At 40.9% G+C, this 20,272-nt stretch overlaps 1 protein-coding gene across 2 annotated transcripts in view; it reads right to left on the minus strand.

Moving 5' to 3' along the window:
* Positions 1 to 20,272, minus strand: part of LOC134212934 (pseudouridylate synthase RPUSD2) — a 454,550-nt gene that overhangs the window by 147,142 nt on the left and 287,136 nt on the right. For both annotated transcript variants that reach the window (XM_062691287.1, XM_062691286.1), the window contains exon 2: positions 6,893 to 6,982. In XM_062691287.1, coding sequence (XP_062547271.1) covers positions 6,893 to 6,982 — 90 coding nt within the window. The remainder of the gene's footprint in view (positions 1 to 6,892; positions 6,983 to 20,272) is intronic.

A 20,272-nucleotide genomic window follows, 5' to 3' on the forward strand; every position in this document is an offset into this window, starting at 1 on the left:
GAAAAAACGGATGTTCATTCATGCATAACAAATTGTTACATGACGATAAGCGGTATAGTAAGTCCGCTGCTTCCGAACCGACGACGTCAACTTGTGAGAATTCAACAGTCCAGAGTTGCAACACTCATGCCAATACGATAGGAGGAGTTATTTTCGATACGTTCCGGTGATTATTTATGGTAAAGGAAAGACCGTAAGAACTTTCGCCTTTCTTGATGACGGTTCGTCCGACACCTTTATGGAGCACGGCTTATTGAAGGAGTTGGTCTCGAAGGAACGGCACACCCACTATGCCTAAAATGGACCGGTGGTCAACAAAGGGAAGAAAATGAGTCGGTCAAACTAGCGCTGAAGATTTCTGGCATACACGATACAGATAGGGTGTACGAGATTCCGAAGATCCACACGGTGAGAAATCTCTCTCTCCCGAAGCAGTCTGTGTCAGTTAAACAAATTGCTTCTAGATACGACTACTTGCATGGGTTACCACTAGAGTCATATGACAACGTGTCTCCCAGAATCCTGATAGGAATGGATAACTGCCGACTTGGTCACGCTTTGAAGAGTAGTGAAGGCAACGATAATGAACCAATTGCATCGAAAACTCGCCTTGGGTGGATCGTATACGGACCTTGCTCAACAATACCCGAAGCGGAGAACACTGGTCACAATGGTTACCACAGTTTTCATATCTGTCCGTGTAGTACGGAGACGGATAGAGACTTGAACGTCGCATTAAAGGAGTATTTCTCAATTGATGCACTGGGAATCACTAGGTCCTCTAATCCGCTTCTCTCGAAAGATGAGGATCGAGCGCTGCTAATCCTATCCACTGAGACACATCTAAAGGGTAACCGCTATGAGACTGGACTTTTGTGGCGTTACGATCATGTGCGATTACCCGACAATCGAGCGATGGCGATGAGGCGCTTAGCGTGCTTGGAGAAAAGGATGAAGAAGGATCCCGAGCTAGCAACAGCAATGTGCGCCAAGATTTCGGAATACATAGAAAAGGGGTACATTCGGAAACTCTCAGCGGCCGAGAAAGCTGAAAAGCAACCGAACGACTGGTACCTACCAATCTTTCCGGTTATCAACCCAAATAAACCGGGGAAATTACGAATTGTGTTTGACGCAGCTGCAAAAGTGAACGGTGTGTCCCTGAACTCAATGCTTCTCGTCGGACCGGATCAATTAGTGTCGCTGCTAACAGTTCTCTTTAAATTTCGTGAATTTAGGATCGCTGTAGTTGGAGATATTCGCGAAATGTTTTTCCAAGTGTTGATGAAGCAGCAGGATCAACGCAGTCAAATGATCTTGTGGAGGAGTGGAAACATTCATGAAGACCCAGAAGTATACGCAGTTAATGTCATGACGTTCGGTGCGGCATGTTCGCCGAGCAGTGCGCACTATGTGAAGAACCGGAATGCAGATCGATTCAAAGAGCAGTTCCCTCGAGCTGTCGAGTGCATCAAGTACGAGCACTATGTCGACGATATGTTGGCCAGCGTTGAGACCGTAGAGGAAGCAGTACAGTTAGCAAAAGACGTGCGTTTCGTGCATTCACAAGCAGGGTTTGAGATTCGAAACTGGACATCGAATTCTAGCAAAGTTACGGCGTCATTGCAAGAGGGAAGTAGCTCAGACAAAAACATGAGCCTTTGTACGGATATGGCAACTGAGAAGGTGCTTGGAATGTGGTGGGATACTGCCACTGACTCATTTACGTTCAAATTATCGACAAAACACGATGCAGAGCTGCTGTGGAGTTAGAATGCCAACGAAACGGGAAGTGTTAAGAACATTAATGTCAATATATGACCCGATGGGGCTTATTGCCAACTTCCTGATGTATCTGAAGATACTTCTTCAGGAAATCTGGAGATCTGGATGCTCTTGGGACGAGGGAAATCACAGGAAGAATCGCCGAAAAATGGACTACATGGATCACAGTACTGCCTAGTGTACAACAAGTGCGCGTGCCTCGGTGCTATCGCTACATCACGTCTGCTAAATCTACGAACGTTGTCCAATTACACGTCTTTTGTGATGCAAGTGAAAACGGTGTTGCCGCCGTCGCTTACTTCAGATTCGAAGAAAATACGACGATAGAATGTGCCATGATCGGATCCAAAACGAGGGTAGCTCCGCTGAAATTCCTTTCAATACCACGCCTAGAGCTACAGGCTGCAGTAGTTGGAGCACGGTTGGCCGAAAGCATTACTAGTTCTCACAGGATGGTAATCTCTCGTCGAATTTTTTGGACAGATTCCCGTGACGTAATTTGCTGGATAAGGTCTGATCACCGACGCTATAGCCAATTCGTAGCGTTCAGAGTCAGCGAGTTACTGGAAACTACCGTTAGCGAGGAATGGAGATGGATATCAACGAAATCGAATGTAGCAGACGATGGAACGAAGTGGCACACATTACCCGAATTACGCCCCGAAGGTCGTTGGTTTTCCGGTCCGGATTTTCTGAGAGAACCTGAAAGCTGTTGGCCGGGAGTAGGTGGAGGTCTAGGAACGACCTCAGAAGAAATTCGACCAAGCATCCTTCATCATATGGCCACGGAACCGTTGGTGTGTTTTGAGCGTTTTTCCCAATGGAAGCGGCTGTTGAGATCGGTCGCCTACGTTCACCGATTTATTGAAAACCTACGGAATCGAACTAGCAATACTCCAGTCAGGCTAGGACCACTCGAACAAGAGGAGCTATACCGTGCCGAACAAACCATCTACAGTCAAGCTCAACGGCAAGTATATCCAGATGAATTTCAACTGTTGAGCAACGTGGTTCAGGACAAACGCTGGGAATGCAGAATACCGAAAACCAGCCCATTATACAAGCTTAGTCCAACTATCGACAATCACGGTGTACTACGAATACAAGGCCGACTCGAAGCATGTGATTGGGTCGATGAATACGCCAAGCATCCGATCATACTTCCGAGGCGTCATTATGTAACCGACTTAATCATCGCTGAGTATCACTCCAAATTCCGCCACCAAAATCACCAAACGGTGATAAATGAAATAAGGTTGAAATACATTATTCCCCGTATTCGGTCTGAATACAACCGTATCCGTAAAAATTGCCAATATTGCAAAATACGAAAAGTAAATCCAAATCCCCTGCCATGGAAGTCTTCCCCAGCACGTCTGGCAGCATTTCAGCGACCGTTCTCGTACACCGGGATTGACTATTTCGGACCAATGTTGGTAGTGGTAGGAAGACGAGTTGAAAAACGTTGGGGCGTCCTTTTGACATGTTTGACGACGAGAGGCGTTCATATCGAACTTGCACACTCGCTCACGACGGATTCATGCATCCTTGCGCTTCGAAATTTCATCGCTAGAAGAGGTTCACCGCTCGAGATCATTAGCGACCGAGGCACTAACTTTATCGGAGCTTCGCGGGAGCTGCGTGAAGCTCTGAAGAACGTGAATGAGGAAAAGCTTATGTCCACCTTCAGCAGACCCGATACCAAGTGGACATTCAATCCACCTTCTGCTCCACATTTCGGAGGTTGCTGGGAGCGTTTAGTGCAGGCAGTCAAAAAGATCATGAACGAGTTCAATCCACCGAGGCTACCAACGGACGAAATTCTTCGAACAATGCTCATGGAAATCGAAATGATAATCAATTCGAGACCACTCACTCACATACCGTTAGACACCGACTCCGACCCCCATTAACTCCCAACCACTTTTTAATGGGGTGTTCAAATGGTGTTAAGCCCCGATCGCCTTTAATGATCAGCCTACTATTTTGAAACAATCGTGGAAGATGTCACAACTATATGCCGACCAGTTCTGGAAGAAATGGGTAACCGAGTATCTGCCAACGTTAACCAAAAAGAACTAAATGGTTCCAACCTACAAAGCCTATCGAAGAAGGCGAGCTAGTCTTGATAGCGGACGGAAATCTTCCACGGAACTGCTGGCCACGAGGTCGCATCGTTAAGGTCATTCGTTCCAATGACGGTCAAGTACGTAGAGTAACAGTTCAAACGGAACATGGATTATTGGAGAGACCGGCCGTTAAGATCGCAGTGTTGACATCGGTGCAACTAGTGGTACGTCAGTTTAATCACCTCGAAGTACTGGGGAGTGTCGCAACTCTCGTTGCTTCGCACCACACTACCAACAGCAGCGATGGTACGTACCTACATCCGTATCACAATCACCTTATCCGTATCAATCAACGCAGACAACGAAATGATAATGCATCGTTATCTATGCATACTACAGTGGGAGAGACGATTAGATTGTTATTTACAGTATACAGAAAACGTGCAATTCGTGAATTCTTAATTATTGTTGGCTAAAATTATACTATTTTCTTAAATCTATATCCTTAAAACTAAAAGTAAATACTAGGTCTAGAAGTGAGTTTTGCTACTAAAAAGTACATGCTTGTGGATTTCTATATACTAAATCTCTAAAGATAATCTGGTTAGTAAATCATGGTTCATGTGGTTGGACAGCTTATTTCTCTAATTAAAATGAATTATTAGTACGCTCTAGATAACAGCCCGAACCTTAAACCTAGATAAAGTTTACTGGGAAATTAGTAGAAAACAAGCTCTTAAATATATACACAAAAAGGTAATGTTATCTTGTAATAATGTGAACTTAAACTTAACCTATATTGTAAACCTTATAGCTACCCACAACCGATAATAGCGTCAGAAGAACGTAAATTTGCAGCAGAAAAGAAACACTAAACGTAAGTAATATAAATATGAATGTAATTCGGAGAAGATGAATTGAACCTTAGATTGTAAACCCTAAAAATTACTATGTACAACTCATATATATCTATCCTTTCCCTATATTTTGCTACCTCTCAATAGGGATTTTTTAACGTAGTTTATTGCGTTAGAAAATCGGAAGTCTGTTTCTTGAATTTGTTGCAAGTTGCAACACCTTGGAAAAACAAACCTACGGAAGCTAGGAAGAATTTCTTGGAAATTCGAAAAAATCTCTCATAATTTCTGAAGAATTTCCCGAAGAATTTCGATACAATTTTCTATAGACATCGGATAGATTTCCTGTTGAAACCGCTTTTTTATTGTTGTGCTAAATCAAAACAATTTCTCATAGAAATTCTCGTGGAAATTTGAAACTATTTCCCGTCGAATTCGGAAGAAATTCTGATGTTTTTTTCCGTGGAAATTCTTATGGAAATCCGTAAGAATTCTCCGCGGAAATTTCCCGTGGAAATTCTAGAATCTTCCCCAGAGATTCGAAAGAATCTCCAGCGGGAATACCCAACAATTTCTCATGGAAATTCAGAAGAATTTCTCGAGGAAATTTGAAACAAATTCCATGGAGTCTGTTGTGGAAATTCCTGAGAAAATTCTGAGGAACGTCCCGTTGAAATACGGCGATTCGGAAGGATTTCTTGAAGAAATTTGGGAGAATTGAATTAAATGCGAGGTTTCAAATCCAATTATGCATTTGTTTATCATCTGATAATACGGGCTAACACTAATGCAGTTTATACTCAGGGATGCCGAAAAAATGACAAACTCAAACTCGGATATTTTTTAAATCGGACCGGGAATCAAGCCCGCAAGGATAGGGATGGTTCCTAAAGAAGCCGCTATTGCTGGAAAAATTGCCTTTAGCACGACACTGGAAACGTACTCCATAGTCTGCGCCAAGCATGCTCAAGTATAATTTAAGACCAAACAGTAGTTCTTAAACTATCATTCAATTGGTATTGAAAAATATAGCACAGCTCTTAACGCCTGGCATAATACAAACTATTACCACCTCATATCAAATTTCAATGGTAGACAGGTTGACCGACTGGACATCTAGTCATTGCAATCATAATTGATGTTGCATTCAGTAAAATCTTCAATCGAACCTTGCAACACACCATCTTCGAAATCAAAGAAGGAGTAGAAGCAACTTTCAAGTGAATGCAAAGGTGTTCTTTATAAACCTCTGGAATTGAACGAAACATAAAATTGAAAGTTTATTGGCCAATCAATTTTAACGATAGGTGTTGTGGAATGGATTTGCTAATAATATTGCGTAATAAAATTATTTCTTCAATTTTACTATTCCTATGCAGAAAAGTTGACAATTATCTAAGATTCAAACACCAGTCATCGATAAATCGAGTCGAAGACAACAATCATCAATGACAGTTCATTTAGTGAGCTGAAAGAGAACGCTAATGATTTCAATAAAAAACACTTATACGAGCATCATGTTAATACCCAGCCTTTTTGTAATTTCTTACATTTTAACTGTAGTTTTTCTTTTAGGTTCGTCACTTAGAAAGTGTTTATCAGGACTGAAGTGCTATTTCGGATTAAGGTAAGCAATATTAATTTGCCGCTTTGCCCAAATTCAACCCATTCATGTCTCGTCTCCAGACGAATTTGCTTGTTTTATGAGCAACTTTTCCCTTCCTCCCACAACATTATGAGAAAACTCGATTGGCGCAGCGCCTTTTCCAACGGCATGAACGGAAACATCCCACCCGCAAAAGCGGTGCACTTGGAAGCACGTGCGAATATTTTCGCTTTAAAAAATTTATTAATCGAATTCGCTGTTGGATGCTGTATAGGACCGTGTGAAGCGTGGGTGAACGAACACACCTGTTTCAAGTCACCGAGCCGCCACCCGACACTGACTGGCTGGGTGGCGCGTGCTAACGAAATTTGCACATCCGGATTGAATCGCTCCGACGCTCGGTATGGCTTTAATAATTTAAACTTATGAATTTTATCTTCACGTGGGTCGTCCAGGCTTCAGGCGGAGCAAAGCGCGTGCCTGTGTTTGAATTATGGGATCAGAAATTATATTTCACTTTCCCGCTGAAAATAAGCTCACTTCTGCGAACATGAGATTGCTGGTGGATGACATACCTTTTTGAGATCCTTAACGGGTTCGCTTTCGTCGGCTTTCCGCTTCTCCGTGGAGACCAACTTGGTCTTGTCCTTCTCGGACATGATGATCTGTGGAAGAGGGGGGAAAATGTGAAGAAATAATACGATTAATGGACGGTTTATAGCGGGAGCTGTGCAATATGAAACATGACAGCTAATGGTAACTTTGCTACTCGGAAAATGTGGTTTTGTCAGACATTTGAAGCAGATATTCCCAGAGGAATCTGTCAGCTTTCAAGGAATAACGATTCACTTGAAATGGATCCGAAGCGGTTTTCAGAATTAGGATGTTGGGCGTCTTGAGAGAAAACAATGTTACTTCAATTCGTCGAAACCATTCAAATGTAAATTCGTTAAACTTGCCATTCTTATATAGTTATAAATTCTTATTATAAGTTATAAATTCTTATTAATAAAACTCGTTTTTGATTTCCATTTCCTCAAAGGCTTCAATATTAATTAGTTGGTGAATCGTTGTAAAATAATAAACTCTTGTTTTGTTGATTCATGTTCTAATGTTACGCAAAAATCACATTTTTATTACTTTATTATTACATGAAAACATTTGAAAAGAAAATCAGAAAGGTTGTGTACAAGACGCGACCGCAAAATAGGTTGTGGACAACGTAAGGTTATCGTTGCGATTGATTTTTCTTGTCATCACTAAGCGATTGTGTTTTGAGCTTTGAATAAATTTCTTCTCGGATCAGCCTTTTTTGGTATAAAAAGGTGTTCTTGAAAAGCTGATTTATTATTTCTAATTTTTTAAGGCAAGTTTTTATTTTAGTCGATTTTTTTAAACCTTAATTAGAGTGAATCTTATTTTGCCTCTGCGAAGGCTGCTTATTTAATTCTGTTCTAACGCATTATAAGCTTTTGAAGCATTTTGAATCTGCCTCATATTATCACTATTATTATCAAAGCTTTTCCTACTCTTAACAGTTTATTGTTCTGACTATATTATGTTAAAGTAAAAATTTGGAAGAGTTCTCGATGGAAATTCTGGAGAATTTAAGTGCACATTCTGAACAAAATTCAAATAAATTCCGAAAAATTTCCCATGCAAATAAGAAAAAAATCAAACCGCTTCTTGTGGAAACTCCAAAGAATTTCGTATGAAACTTTCGAAGAATTTTCCGCATACATCACCGAGTATTTTCTATTGAAATCTAATCATTTTCTCGACGAAACCAAATTCTTAAATGGAGAAGGGCCGTTTGGCCGAAAGTCATTTGGTTGAAGGCCACAAGGTCGAATATGTGATTTGGCCGAACGAATCATTAGGCCGAAAGTCTATTGGCCGAAATTGTTGTCTATCTGAACTGATTATTTTTCCGAAAAAGTCATTTGTCCGAATAGATCAAACGGGTCGACCTTTTCGGCCATATGACCCGATTGGCAATGGCATTTTTGGCCGTATGTCGCTTTCAACCAAATGACATTCTCGGCCAAACGATTTTCGGTCAAACGTCTAATTCAGCAAAATATAATTCGGCAAAATGACAATCGACCAAGTGGCATTCGAACAAATGGTCTTCACCGAATGACTGTCAATCAAAAGACGGGAAGAGCCATATGGCCGAAAGTTGTTTAGCCGGTTATGCCATTTGGCCGAACAAACCATTCGACCAAAACTCATCTGGCCAAAAAAGTCGTTTTGCAAAAAGAACCACTGTCGTAACTGATTAGAAAGGACTATTTATCTGAAAATGTTTTTTGGCCGAACGGGTCGACATTTTTGGCCATATTACCAGTTCAGCAACTGACCAAACGAAATTTTCGGCTACATGACCTATTCGACCAAACAGCCTGTTAAGGCAAACTGCTTTTGGACAAAAGACATTTTCGGTCAAACCGTGTTCGACATATTAACCATTTTAGCTCAACGTTCAATTTGCCGAATGATTTTCAGTCATATGATTCTTCTTAATGGACATTACAAATAATTTCCCGTATTTCCTAAAAAAAAAATCTTGATAATTTTAGTTTTTTTGTGAAAAACAATTATTTTGTAGAAAATTTTTGCTTTTAAAAGTGTTAATCTATTTTTGTTTTGTAAAAAACGATTGTTACTAATAATTGTATGAAAGCAATTTTAAATTTTAAAATTTACACAAAGTTTGCCATAATGTCGTTTACATACCTTTGCCTCTAACCGTCTAAGTTATATAAAACTTATATTGAAACTTCAGAGTTGATGGTACCAATATAGATAGAAATTATTCAACACAATTTAATAAGCAAGAAACTGGAGGATTTGCTCTTCTTTCAAACGTTTAAATATCGAACGAATCAGAAACAAATGCTCTTTAAAAAACCATGAGAAGTAATTCCATTCAACGGAGTCAAAAATAAAACGCCAACGTTTTTGTTGCTGAAATGCTCGAGCTCTTCAGATCAAACCATTCTTCCGAGAAAGCCAATTGAAAATGACGAAGTTTCAATCGGAAGGGAAGGAGAACAATTTTACGACCACCAATATCTTGATCAGTAATACTAGGAAAAACATTATTCCTTTGAATGCTTCTTCCACCACTTATCCAGTCTGGCGCAATCGAATGAAGCAATAAAGATAAACTATATTTTTATGACAATTTTAAGACTACATCATCATAAAGCTATTATCAATATCTCATTAAAACTGGATCGTCGCCGTCAGCATGATGACCTATTTTTGTTGGGATACGCAATTTTCATTTCGATATCCAAAGTCGTTCACGATGTACGACTTGGATTATTTCTGCATTTATCATTTGTTTATGTGAACTAGGGGAACCATTCCTTTTGTCATCTTCCCTTCCATATTCATTTGATATCAAACCAAAGAATAATGCCCACGTCTAATTGGATGTTGTTGCCAACATTTCTGCAGTTACCCTACATGGCTTAAAATTCTCATATAATCCTACTCTATGACCGGTTAACCTCTCGTCTGATCCATTCATAAATCGAGCTATTTTACAGAACAGCGCATAGCAATGGGTTTATAATCTCAATTTTTCCACCGAAGAAAGTCAATTTTGCATGCACGTTCTGTCGCCTGATTAAGCCCGCCACGAAATTCATCACAACAAAGTTCGTGCCCAATTTCCATTCCATCTTCGACAGCGAGTGCCGTCGGATAACTCCAGGCGTGTGACTTTTTTATGTTGCTGTTTGGGTGACTGTGTGCGCGTGTCTGATTGAGATTCTGTTGATTTGTGTTGGCTGAAGGAAATGGAAAATCCTACCACTTCCCGCTACTACTGACTGGCAGGCCGACCGAGACCATAGCGAGCGCAATTTTCGTTGCCAGTTTTATGTGATTTTCAAATTTATCTAATATATGTGGTGGTGTATAAATTTGTGCCACATTTCGGTGAACTTTACTGTGCCTTGTGAGCAAGCGAAAAGAAAAACTGTAGGGATGTAAGGATAGGAAGCGTCGCGGGAACCTCACGGTGTTTTTGATCAATCAAGTTGGCTTTTGTGGGCGTGAGATTGGAGGCGGAATGAGAGACGTCTCGGATGAGATGAGGTCATTACTTTTCCGGTTCTCGCACTGTGCTGTGGAGTCGATTGTTGCTGGTTAGCCCCAGATTAGCTGTTTATGTCACCGTTCGCAGAATGGCATTTGAACAATGTGCGCGATGAGCTTGAATTATGATTGGAGAATGTTGGACTGAAATGTGTTGGCGAAGATAAATTGTTTAAGAAAGAAACAATTTTCCTGGATTCAAATTGCATAAACATTAACATATTGTTTACGACTCTAAATCAAATTTGAAAAATCGTAAACATTCGTCATAAAATGAGAAGTAAAGAGTATACAACACCTTTCAAGTAGCATCTATTTACGATATCATTCGTTACCCATCGTAATAAAAGTATAACCGAAAACATAGTAAATAATTATTTATCCGCAAAGAATTCGAATGTTTTTCGCACCTCATCGACTAACTACTAAAATAACCCATTATAGCCGTTGATTGAATCCGTTCCCGAATAAATAAAACATCAACGAAGTTTATTAAGAAAGAACATTCACATATTATCCAATCATTTTCCATCTGTCTAAAATATGAACCACGAAAAAACAAACAACGGCTCATTCAGTTCATCACCTCCATCCGGATCTTCTCTTCCCATCCCGCCCAGCACCGGGGAGCTGTTCGTGCTCATTAGTAGAACCACCCATCGTACCAAACAAGAAAAATCTCGATCTTCCACAGCCGGGGAAATTAATGTTTACGAGCTCACTCTCTACTCCAGCGGTATCCATACATCGACTGCTGCTTCGGAAACGTTCGGAGACCGAGATGGCGACGTTCACCAGCAACAACGGGGGTAAATGTGAACATTCTGTTGTAATGTTGTCGGTTTGGAGTGTAGAAAAATGTCGATAAATGTAGTCACCTTTGGTACGGTGCATTCTCTCTTGACAATCAATATTGATTACAATGCACAATGTTATTGTGCATTGGTAAGAATAGAGGGTTCAAACAAATACCGTACATGAGTTTTATTTAAAATACTGGCCTTCTGACATATTGTAGAAGTTTTTTCTTTGCATAGAAAACCAAGTTCACAAGCAAATTGCATACTTGAAGCCTCCTACAGACAACATTTCTCCAAGAGTTCGTGAGAACTTATAGGTCCACGGCTTATCGACCAGCATCGATAAATTAGAAGAAGACGGGGAGCTTGTTGCAAAGGGAAATTTTGCTAACAAATTCAGTCGGATTTACACTGCGTAAATAGAGCTCGAACAGTGCAGAATTTTCGCCGTCAACATTATCATGCCACTCTGTAGTTATGTCCGTATAAATTAGTCGTGAAAACCCTTGGAATTTTTTGGGAACCTACCAAGGATTGTTTCAATTGCCAAAGGGAGTTGTTCTCTTCGACATCTTCGATCCTCTGGTGTTCATTGGGCTGGTTTCTATCCGAACAAGAATCCTACGTCGGCAGCGTTGAGCGCAGAAAACTGATTGGGACAATAAGCTTTGTCATGCAGGTTTCAGGCTTTCTGGAAAGAATTTCGTTGAATTGTGGATGCACAAGAATCTTTTTCCGTTCCCCGGTGGACAGGTTTTAGCAGGTCCTAGCATCCGTAGAGCTGCATGGCTTGCCTTTATTTATTGTTCGCTTGACCATCCAAAATGCGTGTGGCACCGTTAAACAATCTCTCTTTAAAGAAAAAAAAACAAATAGGAGTCGATACCTCTGATTAGAACTATCATCGACCTCTCAGCCACCCTTACGGCAGATTCCATACAAAGCTTTTGATTCTCAACCGATTTTGACGATTCACCCACCAAACGTAAGGTCTCTAGTTATCCGAACTGGAAAGAGAATTGAATTGGCCATCAGATTTCCGGAATACCGTAGAACCCGTCCAAAGCCACCCAGAAACCTTGAAAAATAGCCAATTGAGCATTGAATTTCAAGAGTAAGGTCAAGGACGATGTCGTCTACATCCGTGACCTCGTCCAGTTGTTCACCCTAGAGGGTCACTTCCGCACCAAACGACCTCACCTCGACGCCGTCACCCAAGACATCCTTGATCAGCTTCTTGTAAGCCGTACGGCTCGCTTGCAATCAACGTTTCAGCACTAAGATCAGTTCCCCAGCCTTGTTGGTGCATCTGACGCTTCGCACGTCCTTTCCCAGTGCCGAAAGTCTTTCGGCAGCCCGCATCGATTTAGGGACTTCGGCGTATTTTGCCTTGTTGGTTTTGACCAGCGAGCTCTCGCCTCTGTCCTTCAGGTCGGGATGCGTCCAACTTCCACTTTGCCCTACTTACCAGCTGCAGGGTTTGTTCGGATGGCTGGTAGCTTCTTTAGGTCCGACGAGTTGCGTCTTGTTGGTGCCTTTCGCCCTCTTTTTAGACAGAGAAGTCGCCTTCTCGGGTCGAGGCCTCTCAGGCTCATCTGCACCACAATTTACTCCTTCCAAGCGATGTTTGACTTTTAAAATTGCTCGTCGCTTGACTTTGCGTTTCAAGCCGCTGTTCGATAGCTGCCTGAGGCGTTTCCAGTCAGGCGCAGTCCTATCTCCGTTGGCCCACAAGGCGAAAACTATCGCCTCTTGGGCCATCGTTGCTCCTCAAAGGAAGGTGAAGGCCTCGGTCTGCATTACCTTGTCTCCCTTCTCGCTTCCAACCACCCGCCTGACGAACACTTGCTGTTCCTGTCTTGCGACTCGGACGGCCGGTCAGTGCACCTGAAGGCTCTGCTTCAGATCTAAAGTTTCAATAACTAGAGAACTACCCAGCCAACACAAAGTCGCATATGCTAGCAAATAAGTGTACAAGGTGGAGGCCTCCATTTGACTGCATGCAAAGTGTACGTATATGGCCTCCACGTTGTACACTTATTCGCTATGATATACGATCTTGTGTTTGCTGGGTAACTTCGTTTGTTAGCTGTATCGACAAAACCGACTGAGAATCAAAGGAGTTATGATTTTTTGATATCATTGTTTAGTGCGTAAAAAGAATCAAGGGAGGATGATGGTTAAGGTTGGCATCGACTTTGTGAGTACGATACCCAGGTCAGAAAGCTGTTCCAATCAAGATCTTCGTAAGCATTTTCGTCTGTCTGTTTACCAAGGCCATACACACACATGGAAATTGGGCCGATCTATTCACGCAAGAGTTTTTAACTGTGTCCAAGTTATTTTTCACAATCCGTGGCAAGTGAAAGGTGATAATGTGCGACAATGCAACCCATTTCGTGGGAGCAAATAGGGAGCTGGCGAATCTACGCCATCAACTCAACGATCTACATTTCCTACGTGTTATCTGTAGTACTGCCGCTTAATGTGGAATCGAGGGAGGCCACCGGTTAATCCTTAAAATGCCACTTTCGGAATGCTGTATGTGTAGAATATTGACATAAGACGAAAAACATACAGCGGTCCATCAAGTAGCAACGATTCTCAACTCTAGATCGTTAATGCCGCAGGGCAATGATCTCACTGTTTTCTGGTGAGAGGATTGCTCACGGCAGTTCCAGAACCGAATTTATAGGAGATTTCGGAAAATCAATTATTTTTTTGGCAACATACTCAAGGCCAACAATTGTAAGTCGCAATAAATAATATCCGTACCCACATATATTAAGGAAAATTACAGAAACGTTCACCGGTCAAAATTGCAACATTCGTGTAGTTACCATTCACACCAAGGATGGTGACGTGATGTTGTCTATATGCAGGCCATTTATAGCTTCATTTGTTCTTCTGACATCAAAATCTAATAATTTGTTTTTCTTTCTATCTTCAAAGTTTTTTTGACGTAAACTACGTCTAAGGGGAAGCCTCGGATACAGGGTGACAAATGAAAATTTCCAAATCCGAGACCGTCACGAAATCATGTAAGATTTTGAACGTTAATAGCGCATTCATTTTTCGATGGATTTTTGAGATTTATATATCAATCGACTCGGAAACTCTCCACCAATTTTCCAATTATATTGAAACATTTGATTATCAACGTTAAAGTAGGGTATTGGACCATTTTGGCAGCACCTCTTTTTCCCGTTCGCAAAGTGAGTCTCATTCGGCCGTCGTTCAGTGTAGTTGGTTTTTGGGCTCTTCTTTTTGTGCGGTGCTTCGCACCAGTTTACAACAAAAAGTAGGGCCAGACTAGTGACTAGTCGGCGATATACATAAAGCGCATGTTTGTGCAAGGATAGGATGATCGATTGTTAGCAAATGCAATGCAATGTCATAATGCGATAATCGCAATGCAAATAAACAAACATGTTCGATTCAAAGATAACTTAGTAGCATGGTAAGCCATTTTATGATAAACTGCAAATTGTTAATTATATTTTTATTATTAAATATGCGCCAAAATCAAAAGAATTCAATTTTAATTCAGGAAGTTTGAATGCACTTCAGATACTCTGAGGGTACAATCATACGGGGCTTATTGTATACGGCTATAGCTTCGGAACGCATACTTTATTGAAACGGGCTATAGGTTACAACAGAACTATTACTTTCTAGCTCCCGGATCTAAGATTCTTGCAATTATATTAATAATATGGTTGCACGAATATGTTATCCATAATGTCACTGCCATATAGTGGGTGTTAGATTGTAATAAAATAGCACAAATACCCTATTCCCGTCCGCAGCGACTACTCCTCTGGCGCATCTCAACCGAATGGCTTGGCTTTTGGTACCGTTCTGACTCAAATCCCGAATATGACTCATATTCCGAACACTGGCGTTTTAGCGCCCTAAAACTAAAACTGTCATTGGTTTTCCGCACTGAAGATCAAGATAACAAACGAATTCAAACTCCTGTGGAGAAAATTACACGAATAAAGTTAAAATGCGCATTTAAAAGCTAAAGTTCGGAATATGAGGCATGTTCGGAATTTGAGTCAAAACGGTACATAGCTAGTATTTGTTGATTTCTAGTTGGCGCAACCGGGTTTTATCGACTCGCGCTTCTTTGTCGGACTCAACAATACGACTATCCCTTCTCTGCCAACTATTCCTCGTCACTCCAAATAACAGAAGGCGGAGATTCTGCCAAAGGTCCAAGGCTCGTATTCTTCCTCCAGTGATGACTCGATGCTCTGACTACCATTGGACAGAGGCACCTGTTCGTCCGTAGCCAGAGCAGAGATTCTTTGCAAGGTTCAGGGCCGATGCGTATCGTCTCGCATCTGTCGTAAAATCGTAAAATACACCCCCAGCTACAAACATATTGCACATCGATCACAGTAACTTATATATGCCCGAATTGTCTCACAATATGGTTATTGCAACAAGATTGGCTCAACGTATGCTGCTTGTGATATCATAACCATGTAACGCTAGTGAGTTATTTTTATTTCAGAATAGTATTATTTAATAGTCATACTCCACTATTTCCACCTATATATGGAATGAAACTGAATCCCTACTAATTTTACTCTAAGTCGAATGCAACAGTTGGAATTGCGAAAAGCATTATTACCACTTGGGGTTTTAAAGTTAAAATTTTAAGTTATCATACCGTCGTCGATGAGACAACGGGTCAAATGGGGGTGAGAATGGGTCATTGTTTCAACTACATAGAATGCTTGAAGAATAGATTTAATGTATCTGAGAACAATAAAACTGAATTATAAGTGACCTTTTTGAACGATTTTGTTATCCGACCTCCAGACTGTCGGTGAGGGCTCGGACGTCACCCCTGACTACGGTATCCAACATTTTTTTATATTTTAAGTTATGGTAATTTTGTTCTAAACCAGTGACATAAGTAATCCAATGAATTATCTTAAAATATGACTACATTCCTTAATGCACCAAACTGTTCTACGTAGTTTACGTTGGGCGGTCGTGTCTTGTACATAACCCTTCAGATTTTTTGTTTTGCCTCTGGCTTTCTGTTCCATAGAGTTCCGTAGCTTTGACCATCCGGAAGATGCCCCCAATCAACCCATTCCTAGAGCACGATGGCGTGTCATCTTGTCTCTGACAAATGCCGGAATATGAAGCTGAAATCCATTGTTTCCGAATCCTATGCCCCATCCATCCATACACATTGAGAACCTTGTACGTTGGCTTATATCCTTCTGGTAAACACGTATTAATAAGATGATATCGACTATACTGCTGTTATACGCAAAACTGTCCCATGTATATAAGGAATCCCAGCACACATGGGACAATTATGCGTATGACGGCAGTATACATATCACAAAGAACAGTGGCTCCGTAAAGTGTTATATTCGCCTGAGCCTACCAAATAAACAAATTTAAAAAAAACATAGCTGGGATGGTGTCTTAAGAAGGGATATTGGGAATAGAAGGGATAAGATCTGCACCCTTCCTATTTGAGAATACGAACAGTAGTCCCATAAGTTGATATGTAACTCTTCAAACGAGGTGCTTCGGCACCGCGGAAAGCTCAATAAGTTGTCCCCGCTGTTTGGTTAAGTATTCGTTTTCCCTAACAGCATAATTCGGACCGATTTGGTTGCTGTAACTCCTATATCACTCGAATCGGTTGTATATGAGTCACAGAAAGCTGTTTCCTGCAAAAAATTGTATTGCAAAAAAATCAAGGAATGATTATAGCTGTAAACGGATGCCCACAGAACGGCCTATTTCAAGAATTTATCAACAAGATCAACCGTTGGCCATTCCACGCCGTCAATCACCTGAAAGTTGTCGTATTTCGTGAAGTCCGTTTTTGGTGTCACGATTTTAGTACTTGATTTTGTCGATACTACATGTTCTTCAGCCGTCTTTAGCGGCATCGCGATACAGAGGGCTCCCTCGAAGGCCCGTATGTAAGGGTTTCCGTAACAGGCAAGTTATTCTAAAATTGCTTGTTTCCTTGAAAAAGATCCCTATGTTCCCTATGTAGAACCACACATCTACTCCAGGCCAGGAGACCTTCAACGAGAGACGGTCAGAAATAGCTCATCCGGAATAACACCATCAAAACACACCAGAGCCAAACTTGTCCTGAAGCCAACACTAACGGTTATCCTCCAATTAGCAGAAATAGTTCTGAATCGTACAAAGGGTCAACAGCCAAGGTCATCGATTGCCACAACCAATTTCATCAGTTGTCTAGTGTTTATAATGCTGGAATAATCTCTCAGATTTTTTTTTCTAGAATGCCTTCAGGAAGTCCATTGGGAGAAACATCATGGAGGGAACTGAGCTTGTATGAGTAAGTATTTCCTAATGAACCTCAAAATCTCACAGTTAATGAAATTGTCTGCTCCAAATTACCTGAATTACTTTCTGAGGAACTTCCGAAGAAGTTATTGAGGAAATTTTTTGAATAACTTTGATGGAACTGTTGTAGGAATTTCGGGAAGAATTCTTGGAAGAACTTTCCGAGGGATTCCTAGAGAAGCTTTCCGAAGAATTACTGGAGGACTCCCCAACTAACTTCTATTGAAGCCTTCGGAAGGATTCCTGAAAGACTTCTAAAGGAAATCATGGAAGAAATTCCTGAAGATTTTCAGGCCTTCCTTGAAGAAACTTCAGGGGAAACTCCTGGGGGTACTTCTGAAGAGTCTTTATAAAGAATTACATGGAAGTGGTTGGGAATTACGGGAAAATATTTTGGAGAAACTAACGGATGAATTGCTGAATTGACTTCCTAACTAATTCCTGGAGGAACTTCAGAACAAACTCTTGAAGAAACTTCTTGAGGAATTGCGGGAAGAATTTTGAGGGAATTTCCGGAAACTCCGTGAAGAATTTTTTTATAGAAACTTTATGCGGAGTTTCCGGAGAAGCTTCTCGAAGAATTCCTGGATAAACTTCCGGAGGTATTCCTGGAGGAACTTCAGGAGGAGTTCCTGGAGGAACTTTTGGAAGAACCTCCGGCGGAATTCCTGGACGGACTCCGCAGGAATTTCTGGAAAAACTTCCTTGAGCTACTTCTAGAGGAATGTGTAGATGAATTTCTTGATGAACTTCCCAACGAACTTGTGGTGGAACTTCCTGAGAAATTGAGGAGTTTCTGGAGGAATTCCGGAGAAATTTTGGCGCTTGAAAATAGTTCACGCCGACTCACGCCGCAGCACTGCCGATCACCAACGGCGTGGCACTGCCAGGCATATAAAAGAATAGGGCACTGCACGGAATAATTTGTCTCTTTTTCGCTGCAAAGAAATTAGAAAACAACAAGGCCAGTAAACGTCAAAATGTATGAGGAACGAAAGAGAAAGAGATGTTCCCGTGCAGTGCCCTATACCGAGCAAATGTATTGTACCTTGCAATTGAATGACTACTTGCGTGATAATTTCGAACGCTATCATAGATGTGAAAAATGTATCCGCTATACAAAGCATGTGCTATCAAAAAGCATTCTTTGCCACAATCAACCACGTGGCAACCGAATTTTCAAAAATATCAAAGTAGCTTTTTTTCTGGAGGTATGTTTTTCTTAGGCGACTATCTGGCGCTCATTTTTTGTGGAGATTAAAAATAAGCGGAAGATTAGATTTTATATGAGTGCTACAATATTTAAAAACGGAATCATGTCCCCTATAGGGCACTGCACAGGAAAATTTGTTTCTTTTTCGTTCTTCATAAATTTTGACGTTTACTGGCCTTGTTGTATTCAAATTTTTCTTTGCAGCGAGAAAGAGACAAAGCAGTCCATGCTGCTTTGTTTTTTTTTTCGCTGCAAAGAAATTAGAAAACAACAAGGCCAGTAAATGTCAAAATTTATGAAGAACGAAAGAGAAAGAGAATTTTCCGTGCAGTGCCATATTGTGTTATGTTGAGCCGATGCACGAATTAGAAGCAGGAGTCATAGCTTGCTCCGCCTTATGCCGGGATTCTTCCTAGGCCTTGTACCCCATTCGATTTTGGCAACATTCAATTTTGATTACATTCGATTTTGGCGCAAAGCCATTCGATTATGGTAACAAAACACTTCAACAATTCAATGCCGACACAAACTTCTTTTTTCATCTTTTTTGTTCAATTTATTGAATTGAAATTGAAAAACTGGTTAGATCCCAAAATAAGCGTAAAAAAAATCTTTAAAAAATTGAGTTTTCGAAATCTGCATTAAAAAGGGTGAACAATATGTGAAGAAGTGTGAAGTATCATGAAAAAAAAACATTCGATTTTGCTAACATAAACGTTCCAAACGTGTTGCCATAATTGAATGGGGTCTGCTTTCAAAAAGATAACTATACATTGAACACTCCATAATTCAACTTTTTGGAAAACTGCATCTGTATTTTGATGTTTAAACCAGAATAATAATGAAGAATTGTACTTTTATTTACATCACCAAATGGCATTGTTCCAAACGGCCTTAATGCCTTACGGCTAAGTGCCCAGTGACCACCTTTTTTACATTTTTAAATGACTTTTTAAAGTGATGAGGTTTGCAAAATTACCTAATTGATCATGTGCAAAACCCTTCAAAAATTTTCTGCTTGGTAATCTACAGATCTGCACCGAGCAGACATCACAAGTTCCTTTAAATCATTTATAAAATTTCAATAGTGCAGTTTTCGCTTATAAATACAATACCTTTCCGGTGATCGATCGTGCAAACAATATCCCAGACACTGAACAGGTGCTACTTTGCACGTCTTGCACTGCTTTTGTCAGTGGCGCTTTTTGTAGTCGTTGGGGGAAGACCAACCGTTGGGAAACGCCGATTAGCGCGGCCGTAATCGTTAGCCCTCGCATCACAGTCTAATTTTGGAAAATTATATCCCGCTGGTGATGGCGCGGTCCTGGACCACAACCACAACGCGAATCACCTACCCAGCAGACCTAACAGAGCTGAACATTGGCCATGGCTCCGTTCGGCTCGGGCCGGAAGGCGGAGGTGGTTGTTGCACATCTACCTTTGGTTTGTTGTTGTTCAGGAGAAAC

The sequence above is a fragment of the Armigeres subalbatus genome, chromosome 2, assembly GCF_024139115.2.
Source record: "Armigeres subalbatus isolate Guangzhou_Male chromosome 2, GZ_Asu_2, whole genome shotgun sequence".
NCBI lineage: Eukaryota > Metazoa > Arthropoda > Insecta > Diptera > Culicidae > Armigeres > Armigeres subalbatus.